We start from the raw sequence: 17,757 nt of genomic DNA on the forward strand, positions 1-17,757 counted from the left end.
TGTGATGTTTCTCTTTGAGGATAGTTACAACATTTTTCCCCTGTATCTTAAATTTAGAATTACGTATGCTACCTTTTTTTTTGTTTTTATCTAGGAATATACCTGAACATATGGCCTTAAATTAATATTGCATTCATTACAAAAGGCTTTATAGATAAACACAAGGTCTAAGTTATAGTAGCTTTGGGGATGGGGTTTGCTCTGCTTTGTATTTGACAATGGAACACTTCCAGGATCATGCTCCACAATCCCAGCATAGGACACAGCAGTCAGCAGGCTGCTGTTCAGGCTGGCCCTGCTGCACCTGGTATAGAGAAATCCAGAGCAGACCATGAGAGCTCTCACCACGTTCCCTGTCAGCGTCTTGTTCAGACAGATGAGCCAAACATTACATCAAATTAATCGTATCCTGCTCACGTATGTACTCTTGCCAGGCAATAAAAGGTGGCTAAGTCCCCTCCCCACCACACTTCAAATATTTCTTGTTCACCTGCATATCTGTCCATGCACAGCTGGTTTTTATTTCTTTTAATATGAGGCTCAGAATGTTCAGGACCAGAGTTTTACTTTCCCAACAGAACAGAAGAGGCAAGGTATGTAATATCCCAACCACGGGCTAGGCTAGTAAGAAAGAGCAGCCCAGCTGGTTAAGACTGTGCAAGAAATCATTCACTTGCCTTAGAGTGTTCCCCTAGCATTTTTCTCCTAGGTGTAGCTCTGCTCCAGTCTTTTGACCATTTGGTCATTTAAAGAATGGAAGTGGAATTTTTAAAAGCGATTTATCAACTTACTGCTACTGCTTTGCTTGCCTACAGGAACACCCTTTGCTGACTTCAGGAAGAGGAGAACTAGACCAAAGTCTACACATTTTGTTTTCCTAAGTACCTGCAGTCAGCCCTGTACTATGCCAGCTCTGTGTGGTGAATTGCTCAATGTGCCCAGCCACCCCGAGTGATAAGTTAACAGCACAGTAAAGGAGCCTGCTGAGCAAAGAAGGTGTTTCCACACCATTTCAACGTGGCTGCATTTTAACAGTAGAAAGCATCGTATCAGGGATAAAAGGGCTCCAGATTTTCATTGCCAGCATCACCTAAAACTCATGCTTGAGGATAAATTTGTTTCCAGCTCACAAGGTGAGAATAAGATTGGGCATATGCATACGCCTGGATTTAATACACAGCTATGCTTTCTGCTTTAACTTCTTTGGTATAAGAATATCCTCTTTAAATAATATGACAAAATAACATAGTTTTATAAAAGTAACAGAGTATTTCCAACCAGATTGTTAAAAAGTACAATGAATTTTTATGGTACGTTGAGGAGCAAAAAAGACTAAGATGTGATGAGGAAAAATATGCATGAAAGACAAAAGATAACATGTTGTATAGAGCCACAGAAATTAATAAATTAAAAGCTTCAAAGGAAAGAAAGTGGGTTTAAAACTTTTTGGTAAAAGGGGAACATCATCCTGGTATTCACCACCTGGCAACACGTTGTTACATCAATTAGTTATTTACAGAAACTGGGACAAGTTGACTTGCATTTACAACTGTCCTTCTTGAGACAGTTTTAGGAAAAAACCCCAATATGTGATTTTTTTTTTTCCTTACTAAGCTTCACTTGTACCCTTCATTTGGGCCTGTAGTTATGTACAGGTGTGTTACATGAATATTCCAGCAGGCACAATACTGGCATGCAGGGCCATCAGGTCTCTTCATAGTTCATCAGAAGCAACAGAAGAAACCATAATTTTTTCATAAATATCAGGCAAAGAGATTTGGGTGAAATCCAGCAAATACCTTGCCCATCATGAAGTATTTGCCAGGATCCAGGTTCATGAGATGTGGCTGCGATGAAAACTGCAGGGATAATATTTCCATGCTACCACGGCAAGCCCATTGTGCTAAACGATGCCAAAGTGTACGGTCCAGGCAAAACCCAGCAGGGACAGCTCTAGATCTTAACAGAAGCAAAGTTTTGAAAGATAAACAGAATCTCCAATCTGCTATGCCACATCCCGTTACTTGCTCAAGCAAGAAAGAAAACAGTGTATCTTTCTGGAAAAAGACTACTAAACTAATGTGAAAATCCTAGTTGAAATGCACTGGGCTACAAAACGGAAGTTTCAAGGCACAAGACCTCTAAATTTGTTTCCTATGCCCAGAGAAACCTGGTCAAACACACTAAAAGTCAGTGAGGTGTCCCTTTACCTTGGAGGCAGATGGATCGGTCTTCATTCAAACAGTGGTTTACAAAATCGTTTTCACAAACTTTTTATAGAATCACAGAACTGTTTAAGTTCGAAAAGACCTTTAAGATCAAGTCTAACCATTAACCCAGTACTGCCAAATCCACCACTAAACCATGTCCCTAAGCACCGAGTTTCTTTAGACCTGTGATCTTTTGAAGAGGGGACAAGGAGGGTGTGTGCATGCACTAGGATTAGAAGAACTTCAGTAAATTCCTGTGGTGGCATTTCTACCCTGCTCCTGGGCCAGAAAATTCCACAAGATGGAAGGGAAAGGTCATGACAGTAAAAGGAAAATCTCAGTTCAAAGATGCCAAAAATTACCTTGACCTCTGTAGAGAAGGAGCTGTCCATCTGTCCTGTGAGGAGGAGAGACCTATCAATCAGTTCAGAGTCATTGAGCAGGGAACAGTCATGCTGGCCCCAGTCTTGCTTATCCTTGTCTCTCCTCTGGGCAGCACATTGTCTTGCCCTGTAAGACTCTCCCACTGGTAGAAAGCAACAAAACACAGTGACCTGACAGAGGTAAAGTTAGTTGCATTTGAAAATTGACAATTATTTGACAATTAAGATTTTGATCACCCTTTGATCAACACTTTTCCTTCGAGTCTTCAAGGAGCTGTTATAAATTGTGTGTCAAGCCTAAGGAAACCAGCTGGTGAATTCCTGGGTAAGCATGTGTGGAAGTTGTTGGTCTCATGGGGTTTGTAATCTTTTCTGTTAAAGGTGCCCCCTAACTTCAGAGTGTTGTTATTTCTGAACTACAAAAGGAATCTGTGTGTGATTTACTTACCACTATATGAGCTAAGAAGATGATTTAATTTCTTACCTGTAGATCTTTCCTCATCACACGTTATTACGCTGTAGGTGTCAGTGGAGAGAAATTTCTATGGAAATGATTCGGGGACTTCAAAGAGTGAGACAGAATTTTATTCTTTCCAATAGAAAATTTCTCACAACCAGCCCATTTAGACACACTCAGTACAGTCCAGCACATCACATTATACCCCGAAATGATAGTGCCATGAACTTAAAAATGAACAAATCTATTACAAATTAGTGAGCCAAGTTACAGAAAAAGACTGAGCAGCAAGAAAACTCATAACCAAACCAGTGTTTAAATACATTTCTAATACAAGCCAACCATATGAAATTGACCTGTGAACAGTGCACATAGCTTCTCTTTTTTTAACCCCCTTCTCTACTCTCACAATACACAAAGACCTGCTTTAAATGACTTATGAGTTTATGATTTTCTAAATCACTTGCACAGTTTATTTTTGGATCTAATCTTGTGAGGTACTTAATATCAGGCAGGGTAACAGCAGCCTGACAGGTTTTTCCACCCAGGAGCAGACAGTTTTGGGTGGGGCATATGTAACAACCACAGGGCATCCAGAAAAGTGTTTCTTTAGCCAAGATAATTTTGTATGTCCATTAAGTTCTGATGGCCCTCAGCTTCTGTGGACTCTGATACTTCAGCTTTGGAGCTAAAGGGAAAGCACCCTTTGGAATTTGGTTTTATAGCTGAACAGGTATATGCTGTAAACTGAAATCTCAGGGCTTATTTGCAACAGCAACACAAATGTGAATGGACTTTTTAATTGTAAAATGAGGTGAAAAAAACAGTCTTTGATATAACTGGAGATTTCTGCAGAATTCCCCACCTGTGCAAAGCTTTAAGAATTTTGCTTTCAGACTTTTAAGAAATATCTTGAAAACATTATGACTCTCACAGAAAACTATGATAGATTTTCTAGACTGTCTTTTTCTACAGGATTTCATGAGGCAGTGATAAAACCCAGAATTTTTCTCCACAGAACTGGAAATACCAGCAGATCTCAACAGAGAAAATTAAAATATTTATTGCTTCTCTGCCTCTCCTACTTGTGTCAGTCTTAAGTAATAGATTTAGTTTAAAAAATCAATCACTGCAATCCATCATAGTAAAAATGTCATCTGAAGATCAGGTATGCTTAACCTATGAATGACAGGGGGGAAAAAAGTCTGGTGGTTATTTTGGAACACATTTAAGGATTCTGCCCTATCTTCCCAGTATGATGAAAGACAAATTATATGTTAAAGCCCTGAATGCTGTGTTTTAAGGGTATCCCTTCAAGTTATGGTCACTGAGAACATTGTTTAAAATCTTAATTCATATTTTATTGCTAATTATTTACCAAGCCTATAAAGCTGTCTACTCTACAATGCACAGCTTTGCTGTACACAGCTGTTAGAAATACACATTTATCAATCAAAATTAGAGACAACATCCAAACTGTAAAATGTAACCAGACACTCCTACCCTCTTTAAACAATCTAATAAATAAATATGAATAAATACTGCAGAGCAATAGTATAAAGCTTGCACCAACAGAGGTATATTATTTATCTGTGGCCAATAGCAAAAACTTGCTTAAGAAGGTACTTAAATTAGGAGAATTTCTGCACTGTTTTGCCAATATCTACAAATGCATGTACCAAAAGGATAGGAGATGGTCCCTTTAAGCAAAAAAAGTGCATATATTCTCAAGCAGCAAGATAAATGTAATTTAAACATAGCACAGTATTTTCTATCAAATGTTGATATTAAAAACTCAACATTTTTTGCAGTCATTTTAAGGGATTATTCTCAGGGAGGTCTTTAAATGCTATACCATTCATCACACTCAACAATACAACTTGAGATGTATGTTCTGAAGGAATTGTAAAGTCTGTCATAGTAAAGCCTGCCCTATAAATATCAATTGGGTGAATTACTATTTTAAAATTATCTTTTATCGTATTTTAAAGACTTTAATAATCTCTGATATACAGAAACTTCTTCGAGCATGTAACAGCTGAAAGGATAGTCATCCCTTTGATAATCCCTTACCATTTTACAAAATGCAGGGATTTAACATTGCTTTAACTTCTTGTTCAAAAATACACAGTGCAATAAAACTTATAAATACCTGAAAAATTAATTTCTGACATTGCATTTACAGTAGTTTTAGTAAGTGCTTATATGTAGTCATTAGTCAAATGACTCTTCCTCCACCAGAAATAAAGACTAACACTATTTTTATGAGATGCTTGTTTTCTGACGTTTCTATAGTTGACCATGGCTTGGCTGTGCCAAAATATTAACAAAGCCACACAGAGATTCAGACAAACAGATGGAAAGTAAGGCTGTCTCAGGAATACTAAATGATGTCATCATGTTCCTCAGAAACTCTACTCTGAGCATTAAAATAAAATTCCAAGAGAATAATAGAGCTCTGATTTCCCTTTCACAGACCCTGGTGCCCATCAGACAGGCAAATTCAGTCCAGATCTGTATCCCAGTGATCCTTTGAGCTGACAATGAAACGGCCGTCTCTGGTGTGAGCAAAAGAACAACTTTAAAGCTTTTGATAACAAAATGATGTGTTTCCCAAATAAGCTGATTTTAAATATGAATTCCTTCATTTGCCACAAGACTGTATCCCCGTGATAGGGAATACTGCTGAAAGGATGTTTATTTGCATGTGGCTGTTTAAATCCTGCTCAGATGATAACCTGTAGATAAGATAAAGCTTTCGAAGTGCTGGTCTTCTGCTCTTTCTTTCACTCTCTGCTCTTCTAAGGTACAGACGAGTCTGTCCCTTTCTTCAACAACTTTCATCATCTCAGTAAAAATTTCATCCTCCTCATTCAGATCCATCTCATCTTTAAGGCTGTCTAAAAGATCACAAAAAAGAGGTTAAAAACGAGATCACTGTTTGCATTTTAACTGTTAGTGCACAGCTTGAATTAACATTATAGTCAATGACTATAATGAAGTCAATAGTAGTTAGTATTTTTCAAGTTAGAGTTCCGGGTTCAGGGAAATTTTCTCCTGGGTTTGGGCCATTTGAAGTTGACCACTAGGGCTCATAATGTCTAGGGTAGATCTTTTAACAAAAGTTAGACTGGAAGGGATAGGGAAAGCACTAGTTATTTATAAAAACTACTAAGCTGTAGTTTAAATTTAGTTTATAAGGCAAAAATCCCAACATGAAATGTAGTACCTGTAAGAAAATGGAAAGTATTTTTCAGAAAACGTACTAAAAGCTGCTGTCACTTGCAATCCACATGCCTAGAACACAGCAGGATATTTTGGGGTACTCAGTGCTATGGAGCCACTCTTCTCCCTGCATTCCTCCTCCCCATGCTCCCTTTTCAAATGCCACATGAAAGGACAAGCCCAAACTGTAATCCCAAATACCTCAAAGCAGTTCCAAAACACTGTGGTAACCAGCAATGCTACATAAGAGCAGATAACCTCCTTTGTTTAGGTGTCTGAAGAAGTTTCTTCCCATTGCTGCCCATCATCAGCTGGACATGGCTGCCTGGAGAGCACAATTAGTGTAATTACACGTGCAGTGCTTCTGATCCCGTTCAGTGTAGAACTGGGCAGGTCAGCTCAGCTGTCTTCACTAGGAGTCAGAGGAGATCTCACATTTTGCTGGCTGAGCTGCACTCAGAGGGAGCACAGGAGCCTTGGCCACCCTGGTCCTTTTTGGACAAGGGGTTGGCACGGTCTGTCCCTGCGGGCTGGAGCACACTGTCCCCTTTGACTTACCATCAATGGCCATTTTCTCTCTCAGCTTTTGTTCCAGCCTGCTTTGGTGATCCTCCAATTCTAGCTCTTGGGCTCTGGATGCAGCAAAAAATATGTTAAAGAAGAGGCTTTTTTCAGTGAAGACATACATGTTATTTCAATTACGAGATTCTGTGTTCTGCTTATCCAGTATTTTCTCCTCATGGGCTACCAAGGCTAAAAGGTTTGCCTGTGCCAACATCTCCGGAGCAGCTCCAGAAGTACCACTGCCACCTTTTACATTATGTATGGCATTAAACTCCCCCATACCCAGCAGTGCTTAAGGCTTTGAACCATCTGTGCTTTGTTGGTGGCACCCACAGTGTAACTCTGGATAGGGCTGAGCACTCCCACACGTGAGGGGCCTCACCAGGCCCTCTGCACAGGTCCTGAGGGAGAGGAATTAACACGTGAACACACCCAGACAACAACATTCTGTGTCCTGCGGTGCTAAAAGCAGCCCACTGTTGCTTTTTTAACTCCCAGTGTGAGAAGAAAGCATTGCTACCACAACACCCAATGACAAGGAGAGGGGCAAGAAAGGGTCGGCCCCCCGCAGCATCAGCACAGCCGGGGAGAAACTGGGGTGCAGCTGGAGCTCGTGGCTGGGCTGGGTGATATGGGAATGATAAATGGCAATGAGCAGCCTGCACAGGTGGGAAATCCAGGCGTGAGTAAGGACTGCTGAGGCTCCCATTGCCTTCCCACACTGCCCACAAACAGTGGAGAAAATACCCGAGAGTCACCTCGGCCTGTCTCCAGTGTGTTTGCAGGGAGGCGAGGTGAGGGAGCTACAGCAAACCTTGTTTCCATCAACCACAACAGTGGCATCTGAGGTGGGGTTTATTTGCTTGTTGTGTTGCTGTACCTGCTTGTTTCATTGCTGTAGTGAATTTCTAGATCTTTTTTTCCTATGTCCAGTAAAAGCAGATGAATTTGTCAGACTATTTTTCTTCCCAGGAGAAAGCGCCCCAGTGTTCATTAGACCCATATTATGTGAAGGCAGAGCTCTCTGTGCCACATTGGTTCAGAGTATCATATAGGATTGAAATATTTGAACCACTGAGAGAGGGAAGGACGAGGAGGCCCCAACTACAAATCTGTGTTCAAACAGGTTGTAGCTACTCTGGGTTTTATTCCACAACTGTCTGGAACTGCAGCACGCAGCAAGGTGTTCAGGTACATTGTGAGATGTGAGTACACTTTTTTCCTCTCCCCTCCCCATCTTTAATACTAATGCTTGTCCTTACTTACATAATCAGGAGCTCAGACTCATAACGCATTAATTTATTCTTCTCCATGACCAGCTCAAACCATTCATGTAGCATCTGATTTTCATCCTTTGTGCCTGAATCTGTGTAAAATAGGAGACTTCAGTGTGCTTTACCAGCTTTCTTTCCAATGCTTTTGCCAACTAAGTTCTCTTTCAGTAGTCCTCCTTGTAAGCCCACATTATTCAAATGGAGATGGTTTTGCTGTATGCAACTTCCACCACTAATGGCTGGGTACAACAAGTATAACATTTTTTTGTCTCTTTTTTGTTGACTGTTGTGGCTAATTGCCGTTAAAGATGCACTGGATTTTAAAACACTTTTGTCTTAAAGATTTTCCTTTCAAATAATCACATAGACTTTAATAGGCACTATTTCTGTCTCTTAGCTCTGCCTTTGATAAGAGAGTTTTCTCTGTTGAAACTGGGCTTCAGAGCTGAGCTATGTCTAAGTGGATACTCCATTAACACAATCAGCCTTCAGGATGCACATGCTGGCAAGTATCAACTTAACCTCTGCTTCCAGTGGACATCAGACACACAACCAAATCCTCTTCAAATTTCCTTTCCCTTGTCAGCTGGCCTCTAAATCTGCAGCTGCTTTGAATGACAAATCTGTGATTACTGGGTGCGTTTATAACACTTTGGGCTGGGGCATCACTGGTAGACAGTCTTCCTCCCAAAGAGCTCACAGCTTGACTCTGCCTTGCTGAAGAAAATGATGGATCTCTTTCATCAAGTGAGGACCTTTACTCTCCTAAAATACCATCTGTACAAAACTCTTTGGCAAGGAAGAACCCCTGGGTGTTTTCAAATGGCAAGTCAGAGAACATATGTATTTCTTTTCCTTGCTGTCCTTTGTAACATCCTCATGACCTCACATTTTCCATTCATTTTTTTCCCAAAACAAAGCCACCCCACCTCCCTTTGTTGCAGAATTACAGTGGCAGTGATGGCACTGCCAACACACCTCCCACTTCTGTTCTGCCCATCCACTGCCTGCTGCCACAAAATGGTGATCACTTGTAGGAAGCAAGTATCTTTCACTGCTCCAGGTTGAGGCAACAATCTAAGTGACACACTGGCACCTTCAGAAGCATAAAGCCAACAGCCAGCCCATGCTCCTGCCCCAGCACATGGTATTTGCACTCCCCACCACACATGGAAGCAGGGATGGCCAGACTTAGGATGCAGCAAAAGGAGTACTGCCAGCAGGCAGGGGAACCAGTTCTTTGCTCCTCAGTCCTTACACCACAGTGCTAGATAAACAACAATAAAATCCCCACAAACCAGCCTGGCTGTTTTCTATGGATGGAAGCTTATATGATTTCTCGTACTTTAAGAGGACTGCACCTGTATTTTATGTGACTGAGAGCACTGAAACTTAACCCAAAATGTCTCAGGTTCAAGCTCCAGAGACATCAATTACAAGAGTATCACTAAACTAGATTACCAAGGGGAGAGACAGACAGAGTCCTGGGCAGTTCAGCAGTGTTTCTGATGCCTTTCTTTCTTGTCATTTTGAAATGTGCTTTATATTTTTTGCCCCAGGTATTACCCTCTTGTCTCTACAACTTAAGCTGCCCCTCACTCTTAGGTCAGAGCCAGGATTTGACTCCACTCAAAAGCAGCAGTTTAAAGCCCATATCCTTGGGGCAGCAACGATGTCACCCAGTGAAGCCCTTTAGCCATCTTCCTGAGCCAAGAGAAATTGCTGGGTGTTTGGGATCACCAGCCCATTTGCATGCCTTCACCAGACACCATCATCCCAGGGAACCCAGGTCACCTCCTGCCAGCACCGGAGGAGTTACCTGGGCCCATGCTGGTGTGGGTGCAGTTCTGCAGTTTGTCATCAGGACTTGACCCCAACTGGAAATTACCATGAAACAGGAGGATAAAACAGCAGGAGGAGGCAGAGCAATCCCTCTTCAATTTCTGCCTGATTCCATTAAAACTTGGCAGTAATGGATGTGTTCCTGTGGGATCTTCCAGGTCAGCAAGCGGTGATAAAAAGTGTCTTCTCAGAGTGACTGCAGGAGCGGTCCTTGCTGGAACATGCCAGTTTCTTACAGATCCAGTTCAAGGATGCAGCATAAGTATTCAGAGCCTTAGGTCTTTGTATGCCACCATAAGAAGTTATCATCAAACTTTGATTTATTTTACTGTCAGTAAAAACACTGCAATCGCTGTTATGCATTAAGTGTGGCACAGACACAAAATGTTACTGTTCCATTTTTGTTGTTTCCTTGTTTAGGCAAAAATAGTCTTTCTTTTAACTTTTACTCTTTACACGCTAAAATCACTGTATCTCTAATAAAAGACTGTGTATTGTAGGTTGATTGAGGTAAGCAAAGATAACACACTTTGCAGAAGAACATTCATTTTTGCAAAATCCTCAGTGCAAGATGAAATAAAAGTAGCCCTTGTTTTGCCTCCTCCTCCATCCCACAGAATGCCCCCTAAGTGTTCCCAGGGGCATTTTTTCCCTGAGCTTTTCAAATGTTTGTTACTACCGATGTTAATTGTTATTTAAGTCTGATGGAGTGCTCGATGCCTTCCAAGGGCAGACCAAACCAAAGAAGCATTTTGCATAATGCAGTTCGACAGATCTTTCTAAAGGTTAGAGGGAAAACAGTTTGTGAGTTTGTTTTGTGTTGGCCTTTCCCTAGAGCATTGCTAAAGCAAACGTTTCCTCCTGGTTTATCCAAGTCTCGTTTGACTGAGATCCATTTGAAAGTCAGACATTCTTCTAATTACATCATAGGTGTTTCTATTTTCATCACTTTGGAAGGAATTGTACAGGCTGTGGAGGAGTATTTACTGAACACTCCTCTCAAAACCTGAACCTTCTGTTCTCCAGATTGACGCTCCACTGTCCTTCCTTACAGTCACCACACAGTAAAGGGGTCTTGGCCAGTTTGCACCATTATAGGTACAGTTAAACCTCATATTCCTTACTTCTACAGGTTTACAACTGATTTCTTTTGACTATGTTGAAAATTCCAAGACACCTTGGATCTGTTTTTTATGAAATCAAAAACTAGCTACAACATGTGCAGATATTTGTTCGCCTTCCGAAGCACCGAGACATTTCTTGATGTTCTCTCTCAACGTAGGTTTTCTTCTTTACCATCATTGTTCATGATTTGTTTAGTCAACTGAGCCATTATGCTAATTTCAGTGGAAAACGTGTTTTGAGATTTTTATTTCTGTATTTTCTTGTAGGCAGAAGCTCTCCATAAGCCTTCACAAATGTCAGTGGAAAACAAAGCAACGGTATATCAGTGATTTATTATTTGGTATTTTGAAGTGGAATAAAGGAAATAACGAGCATGAAAAATTACTCATAGGACTGATACTATTTTTCTCAGGTTTTTTGGGGTGTTTTTTGGGGGCCTTGTTGTTTTTTTTTTTAATGCATGAATTGTTGTCACTACAATTAGAAGATCATCAAAACCTCATTTTGCTCATCAGTCTTCATGGCAGTTGTTTCGCACCCACGCATGTTCTCTTCTAATTCAGTTGAGGAGCTAATGAATAACTCCCCCTAACAAAGGGGCCATTCATCCCAGGCTTACAGAATTATTAGAGGAGAGTTACGTAAATGTCACTGAAGACTGGTGTTTGCAGGCCTGCCTCTAAATTTGGTTATTCACAACCTTTGCAGCTCAATATTATTGCTGAACTGTGATCGTTTTCTAATTACCTTAATAATACCTATTAAATCACTTGAATTGCATAAGCGCAGACCTGCTTAAATACAACTTAACCTAATAAACACTGGTCATTCATTAAACAATAATGCTCATTATTTTTAGGAAGCTTGAACAGAATATTAAACTCACCAATTCCTGCATCATTACACATTTGTTATTACAAGCAACAAAGCACTCACATTTTGTCTGGGAAACTCACAGCTTCGTGCTTTTGCACCAGAAGAGTTATTGAGAGACAGTAACATCCTACGTTTCAGTATCTGCCCTATTTGTAACTGGCCACCTACACACAAACAATCAACAGGGAGAAAAAACCAGTACTTTCACCTTAATGAGGGCAATCCAATTACCAAGGATGGTAAGAGAATGAGAAGCATCGATCTCTTGGCAGACAGCCTTCTTTAGGAAATGCGATTGTCAAAACAGCAACAACAAGAAGTGGCTCTAGGCCATTTATCCTGGTATTCGGTGTCTATCCCAAGAGCTAGAAGATTCTTGTCCCTCTCTATTTTTGAGGTTTCCAAAAAACAACCACCTTTATACAAATCAGAAGAAAAAAGCTAACTCTCCAAATCCTCAAAGCATTTTTAGCAGACTTTCTCACGGGCAGTAAGGTGGGTGCTGTTTGATAAAGGGTTATGATTTCATTTAAGAAAAATAGATGCTAGCGTTTTAAATAAAATTTGGAATAGACTGACACAATCAATTCTAGGAAATTAGTTAATAAATATAAAAGGTTGGGCGAATGCTCTCTTGCCAAACTGATTAGTGCAGCGTCAGAATAGGGGTGAGAGCAGCTATGAAATGTGGCATTAAAAAGGCCAGCATGTAGCGTTGGACTGGATTGCCTGGTTAAGACAACAACAAGATCAGGTGCCAAAATATATCTGGGTTTTCCGTGTTGTGCAACTGCCTGTCAGGAAAACACAAGGCTCAGTTTTCTAAAGTGGAGGTGAAGACACATTTGCATTCAGGCTGTCAGTCCCTCCCGCACAGAACCCCCGCCCCCTCTGCAGTCCTTTACGTGCATGGTTCACACGCCCATCCCCATTTTGAGCCCGGCAGGAGCCCCAGGTGTCCTGTCCCTGTGCTTCACCCCGTGTGTGCTGGGGAGCAGTGCCAAGGCTGGGCCAGTGGCAGGATCCTACAACCCTCGGGGCTTGGGAGTGTCGGCTCAGGTGAGGGAAAACCTTGCCTCTGGCTGGGGCCAGGGTGACATCCCTGTCATCTTCTGCCCACTGGGTGAAAAGCTGTGCTGCTGGGATCTCTGTGTGTGCTTGCATGCTGCTGTTGCTATAGCATGGCCACTGGCTCTAATCATATTAATGGCATTTCACACTCCAGGAAAGTCATTAAGGACTCTGTTACTAGGCATGGGCTGCTGCTGGCTTGGTAACTGAGATACAGCTCCTGGAAACCTCACTGGTTCCCTCCACAAGATGAAATTAAGCTCAGGATGGGACTTAAAAAAAAAAAGGGGGAGGTGAGGGGAAAAGTAAATTCAGGTTCAATAGCATTGTAAATCATTCCAAATCTGTGATAACCAACAGAACATTTAAAGCCTTCAATGTAAAGGTACTTCAGCTAACAAAGAGTTTGAGAAAATGCTTAAAGAATTATTTTTGTCCTGCCAGTTATTGTTCCTTTTCAGATTTTGCATCAAACTATTTCCATGACAACCATTAAAACCCTCTGCTTTGAAACAGGTTGAAAAACCCACCACCAAACAAGCAAACACTGCTTTGTGTACCTGCTTCTCCTCTTAGTTCTCTCTCCAGTTCAACACCAAAAATCTCCAGAGCTCTTTGTCTTTCCTCCAGTTCTTCTAGTTGGCGCTGGACTGCCTGCAAAAATGTAATGATATAAAAGCTACAGACAGAGCTTCAAAATTCGGAGACAAAAGATGGTCTCAGTGCTTAGAGAAACAGCTTGGAAAGGTCTTGGAGGAGTCGTGGCTCTTGCCAACTCATGGAGTGTTCCAAGCACCTAAGCAATTTAAATATGCTACTAGATGTCAATCACAATTTTATGGGGGTATCACAGGTACCAAAAGAACCTCAGTTTTTTCTGAGTTTTAGCTCTCCCATTGTAAAAAAGAGATCGTAATGTTTCTGTGTCTCACAAGGCGTAAAAAGTCAATACTTTCATATTCAGAGACATATATTCTGAGATATTACATTGATAAAGCTCATATAAATAGGGAAGGTTTACAGCTAGAAAGCTCTGCTAGCTATTTTATTGTCCATGGGATTTTTTTGGTTTTCTTTCACATTTCACAAGCTTTTGACCCAGAAAGAAAAGGGTCTAATAGCTAAGATGTGACAATTCAGTGGCACTTCAGGAAGGATTTCTACATCCATTGTCCATTCCCTTTTAAATAAGATTTTCAGAGGTGTGGTGGGGATAAAAGGCGTGAAACACCTTAAAAGGTTGAAATGTCAAAGACAGATGCTCAGCAGTTCCCATTTCAGGCTGTGTTAGGGCATCCCAAGCCAAGCCCTCAGCAACAGCCTAATACGAAAGATCATTCAAAAAGTTTGGACTTGATTGTCTCCACAAAGCAGTAAAATAAGAGTAGTCTGAGATCAAATTGTGCAGAAGTGCATTTACAAATCTTAAACTGTAATTGGGAATTATAACACGTCAGTAGAGTCCAGAGCTTTCCTAGCATTTTCTGAGGAGCAGGGCCTGTTTAAAATGAAGTGACTTTCCATCATTAAGGAAAAATATGGTTCACTTTCATTGTTATGGCAGGGAGAGAACAAAAGCCATCACTGTATTTTTGTATCCTCCTGTAATACACAGAGGTAATCGCCGAGTTTCTTACATTCTGTGGGGTTGATGTTATTTCCCCTTTCTATCTCTTTCCCTCTTCAGTGTATTCTTATTGCCAGTCACTATTCCCTCTTGTTCTTCATCCACAATTACAAAATTAGGATGATAATTATGATGATCTCCAGGGACTGACATGGATTTGTCACTCAGAGAGATGCAGGGCCCTGCCACACGCACTTTCCTGCTCCTGGTGGTTGGGGGGATTTCAGCACAGAAGGCAGTGAGCCACAGTGAGGACTGAGGGGAGATGCAGAGCCCATTTTGGATACCCCCATCCTCACGAGTCACTCTTGGGAGACAAAGGGGACATCTGCGAGCTACATTTTCACCTGTGCTTTGTGAAGCCTCTTCAGCTCCTCTTGTTTAATCAACTGCTTTGTCTCCTTCTCCAGCTTCCTTCTCCTTCTGAGAGCCCTTTTTGCCTACAAAAGACACAGAGAGAAAGAAAAAGGCAATCAAAGCAGAAGTATGCTATTGCAGCTTTCCTCCAGCCTCCCCCAGAATCACGGAGCCGCTGAGGTTAGGTCTGCCCCGATCCCCTGCCCAAAGCAGGGTGAGCTACTGCAGGGTGCTCGGGGCAAAAGGGAAACATTCCTGCAGGAACATTTACATGCATTTGCTATGTTGGCTTTAAATCCCTACAAGCTCTTAATGCAACCATAAGTGAGTGGGAAGTGTGTCAATAAAAAGTGTCCAAATGACAAAGCTGACTGTATATAGCATCCCACTGCACATGGCCATGCACAGGCTGGGGAAAGCACCAGTTTAAGGAAACTCAACCCATTTCCATTGCTATAGCTATAAAGTAGTAAAATTTACATCATGGGACAGTACCTGAAGCCCTGTGAAACCTTGCCCAGTGCTATTTCTGTGCTGCATTACAGAGATTTTTGCTTTTCCCCAGGGCACTTGCTGCTGCTGCCAGGAGAGCAGGACAGCACATACTGCAAGGCTGGTCAGGGAATCACCTGCCATTGCTCCAGCTTGCCTTTAACCTAAGCTATCCTGATGTGCTTCAAGGCTGTGGTGTTCCCATTTTTCAGGAGACAGCATACATGAGCACCATAGGCCAGACAATTAAAAAATTAACCAGCCAGGAAGTCACTAAAATTTTTCCCACCAAGTTTTGCCAGATACCAGTGGTGGTACTGGCAAAATAGCAGCCAGAACTGGCATGAAAAGGGATGGGTAGGAGGCAGCTGAAAGAAACACACTGAGTGGGGAATGTGCATCAGAACTGAATCACTGCTAATGCCCATGTGCAACAGCTGATCCTTCTCCCCATTTCTGGCAGCTCCCCTGGAGCTCTGCCTTCTCCCTGCCTGGTCCTGCCCTCCCTGTGACTGCCTGAACTGCTGGGGGTTGCTTTTATCCAGTTTGCTCTCATGCCTCCCTTCTTTTCTCTATTTTATTTAAACCTTATTTAATTCACCATAACATTATCATACTATAGATTGGCTTTCCTGTAACAGGAAAGATGAATGAAGAATCCTGACATCTCAGTGCATCCTGACACAGGGCCACTGGTGACAAGTGCTGCTACACATTGCTGTGTTTTGGTTCCTCTGTTTCCATTCAAAGTCCCACTTAGCTTTCGTATTTTTCAGTGTTTTTCAGTACTTTGCTTTCCTTCCTATTCCTCCCGCCCCCAAAGGCAACAAATCAAAAGGCCACCTCATACTGTTAACTCCGCTTACTGATATTCTCCACAGAAAAGAGAGAAACACAGTTCCGATGAGCTATTCAGACAAAAAAGCTGTGTTTCCTCACGTCAGAGCTGGGTATGGAGGGTTCAGGGTGCTGTAGCCCCTGGCTCCCCCTCCTGCAGTCAGCTCTTTCAGGGTACAGGGCCTGAGTGTGATTTTGTGGCTCACACACTTGTGCTGATTAGGATAAACAGAGTGTTTTCCAGGCAACCTGCCTGCAGCACTTCTCAAATGAATCTGTATTCCCCCAAAGGAAATCTGCATCTGTTTGGTCTAATTTTTTCAATAGTTTGCTTGTTGGGCTACGTATTAAGGCCACTTAAGAATGAAGCTTCAAAGTGATTTCAGTGAAACATGTCTGTTTGTCAAATTAAGACCTCCTCTGTCAGCGCTGCTGTAACCTGGGGGAATTAAAGATCCAAAGAGGTAAAAGAAATGTTGATGTTCATCTGTCTTAATGTATTTTCTCTCCGTGACATGTAACCTCCAGCGTTCCGATCCCCACTTTGAGGAATCGCTGCGTGTTTTAGATCGGAATCATATGATGAATTCTAAATACAGCCCAGCTAAGGAAATACCTTTCTGTTTCCAAGTCAAGATTACCTTGTGTGTTAATGAAGGCTTGGATTCAAATTCCTCATCGGAGGATGAAGTAGAATACTCAGTAGCTTGGTTTCTGACAGATAGGTGTTCATATCCTAAAATGCAGGAACAAAATTGTCAGTGAAGCAAAGAATACTGTTCTTTAACTTAGACACTTTGCACCTGCCCTGAGTTCTAATCAGCAGCACCTAGAGCAATTTGGAAATTCAGCTGACAGCACTAATTAAATTTTTGATCCCTGTCAAAAAATGTCTGGCTATATATTTTATTTTTTTTCTAGGTACTACAAACAAATAAATTAATTCCTTGAGCACTCTGCATGTAGCACGTTGTTCTGAATGCACTCAACATTCATTAAAATGTATATCTGAAGTTAGCCATATTACCCAAATGATTGTATAAGGCTCACTATACAGTGTAATTGAATGCACAAAGTCTGAGCCAGCTCTTAAACAAATTACCCTTATGTGGCTTGTAGCATCTGGCACCCATTTTTACTACATGACATCTGCTCAGTGTAAAATAGTTGGCGTCAGAATGTCTGGTCATATAAAAAAATCACAAATGTAATCAGAAGCAAATGGACTAAGAGAACAGGGCTTTATCACACAGCCTCATGCAACATAAATATTTCATTAATTATGTCTAAACAAACGTCACTTATTTTTCTGCTTTAGGAATATTATCACATCATTGGGCTGTTGATTAAAATGCCATAAGAAGCCAGGAAAATCCATACATCACAACAGTACACTCCATAAGGAAAACTCAAAGGC

The 17,757-nt window shown here is 41.4% G+C and overlaps 1 protein-coding gene across 3 annotated transcripts in view; it reads right to left on the bottom strand.

The window, feature by feature from the left end:
• Positions 1 to 3,156: 3,156 nt before the first annotated feature.
• MICAL2 (microtubule associated monooxygenase, calponin and LIM domain containing 2) overlaps positions 3,157 to 17,757 on the bottom strand; it is a 118,983-nt gene continuing 104,382 nt past the window's right edge. For all 3 annotated transcript variants that reach the window (XM_039552136.1, XM_039552135.1, XM_039552134.1), the window contains 6 exons: positions 16,982 to 17,076; positions 15,002 to 15,094; positions 13,588 to 13,681; positions 8,106 to 8,205; positions 6,834 to 6,907; positions 3,157 to 5,950 (listed from right to left, as the gene is read on the bottom strand). In XM_039552136.1, coding sequence (XP_039408070.1) covers positions 5,766 to 5,950; positions 6,834 to 6,907; positions 8,106 to 8,205; positions 13,588 to 13,681; positions 15,002 to 15,094; positions 16,982 to 17,076 — 641 coding nt within the window. In that variant the 3' untranslated portion in view covers positions 3,157 to 5,765. The remainder of the gene's footprint in view (positions 5,951 to 6,833; positions 6,908 to 8,105; positions 8,206 to 13,587; positions 13,682 to 15,001; positions 15,095 to 16,981; positions 17,077 to 17,757) is intronic.

The sequence above is a fragment of the Corvus cornix genome, chromosome 5 (assembly GCF_000738735.6).
Source record: "Corvus cornix cornix isolate S_Up_H32 chromosome 5, ASM73873v5, whole genome shotgun sequence".
NCBI lineage: Eukaryota > Metazoa > Chordata > Aves > Passeriformes > Corvidae > Corvus > Corvus cornix.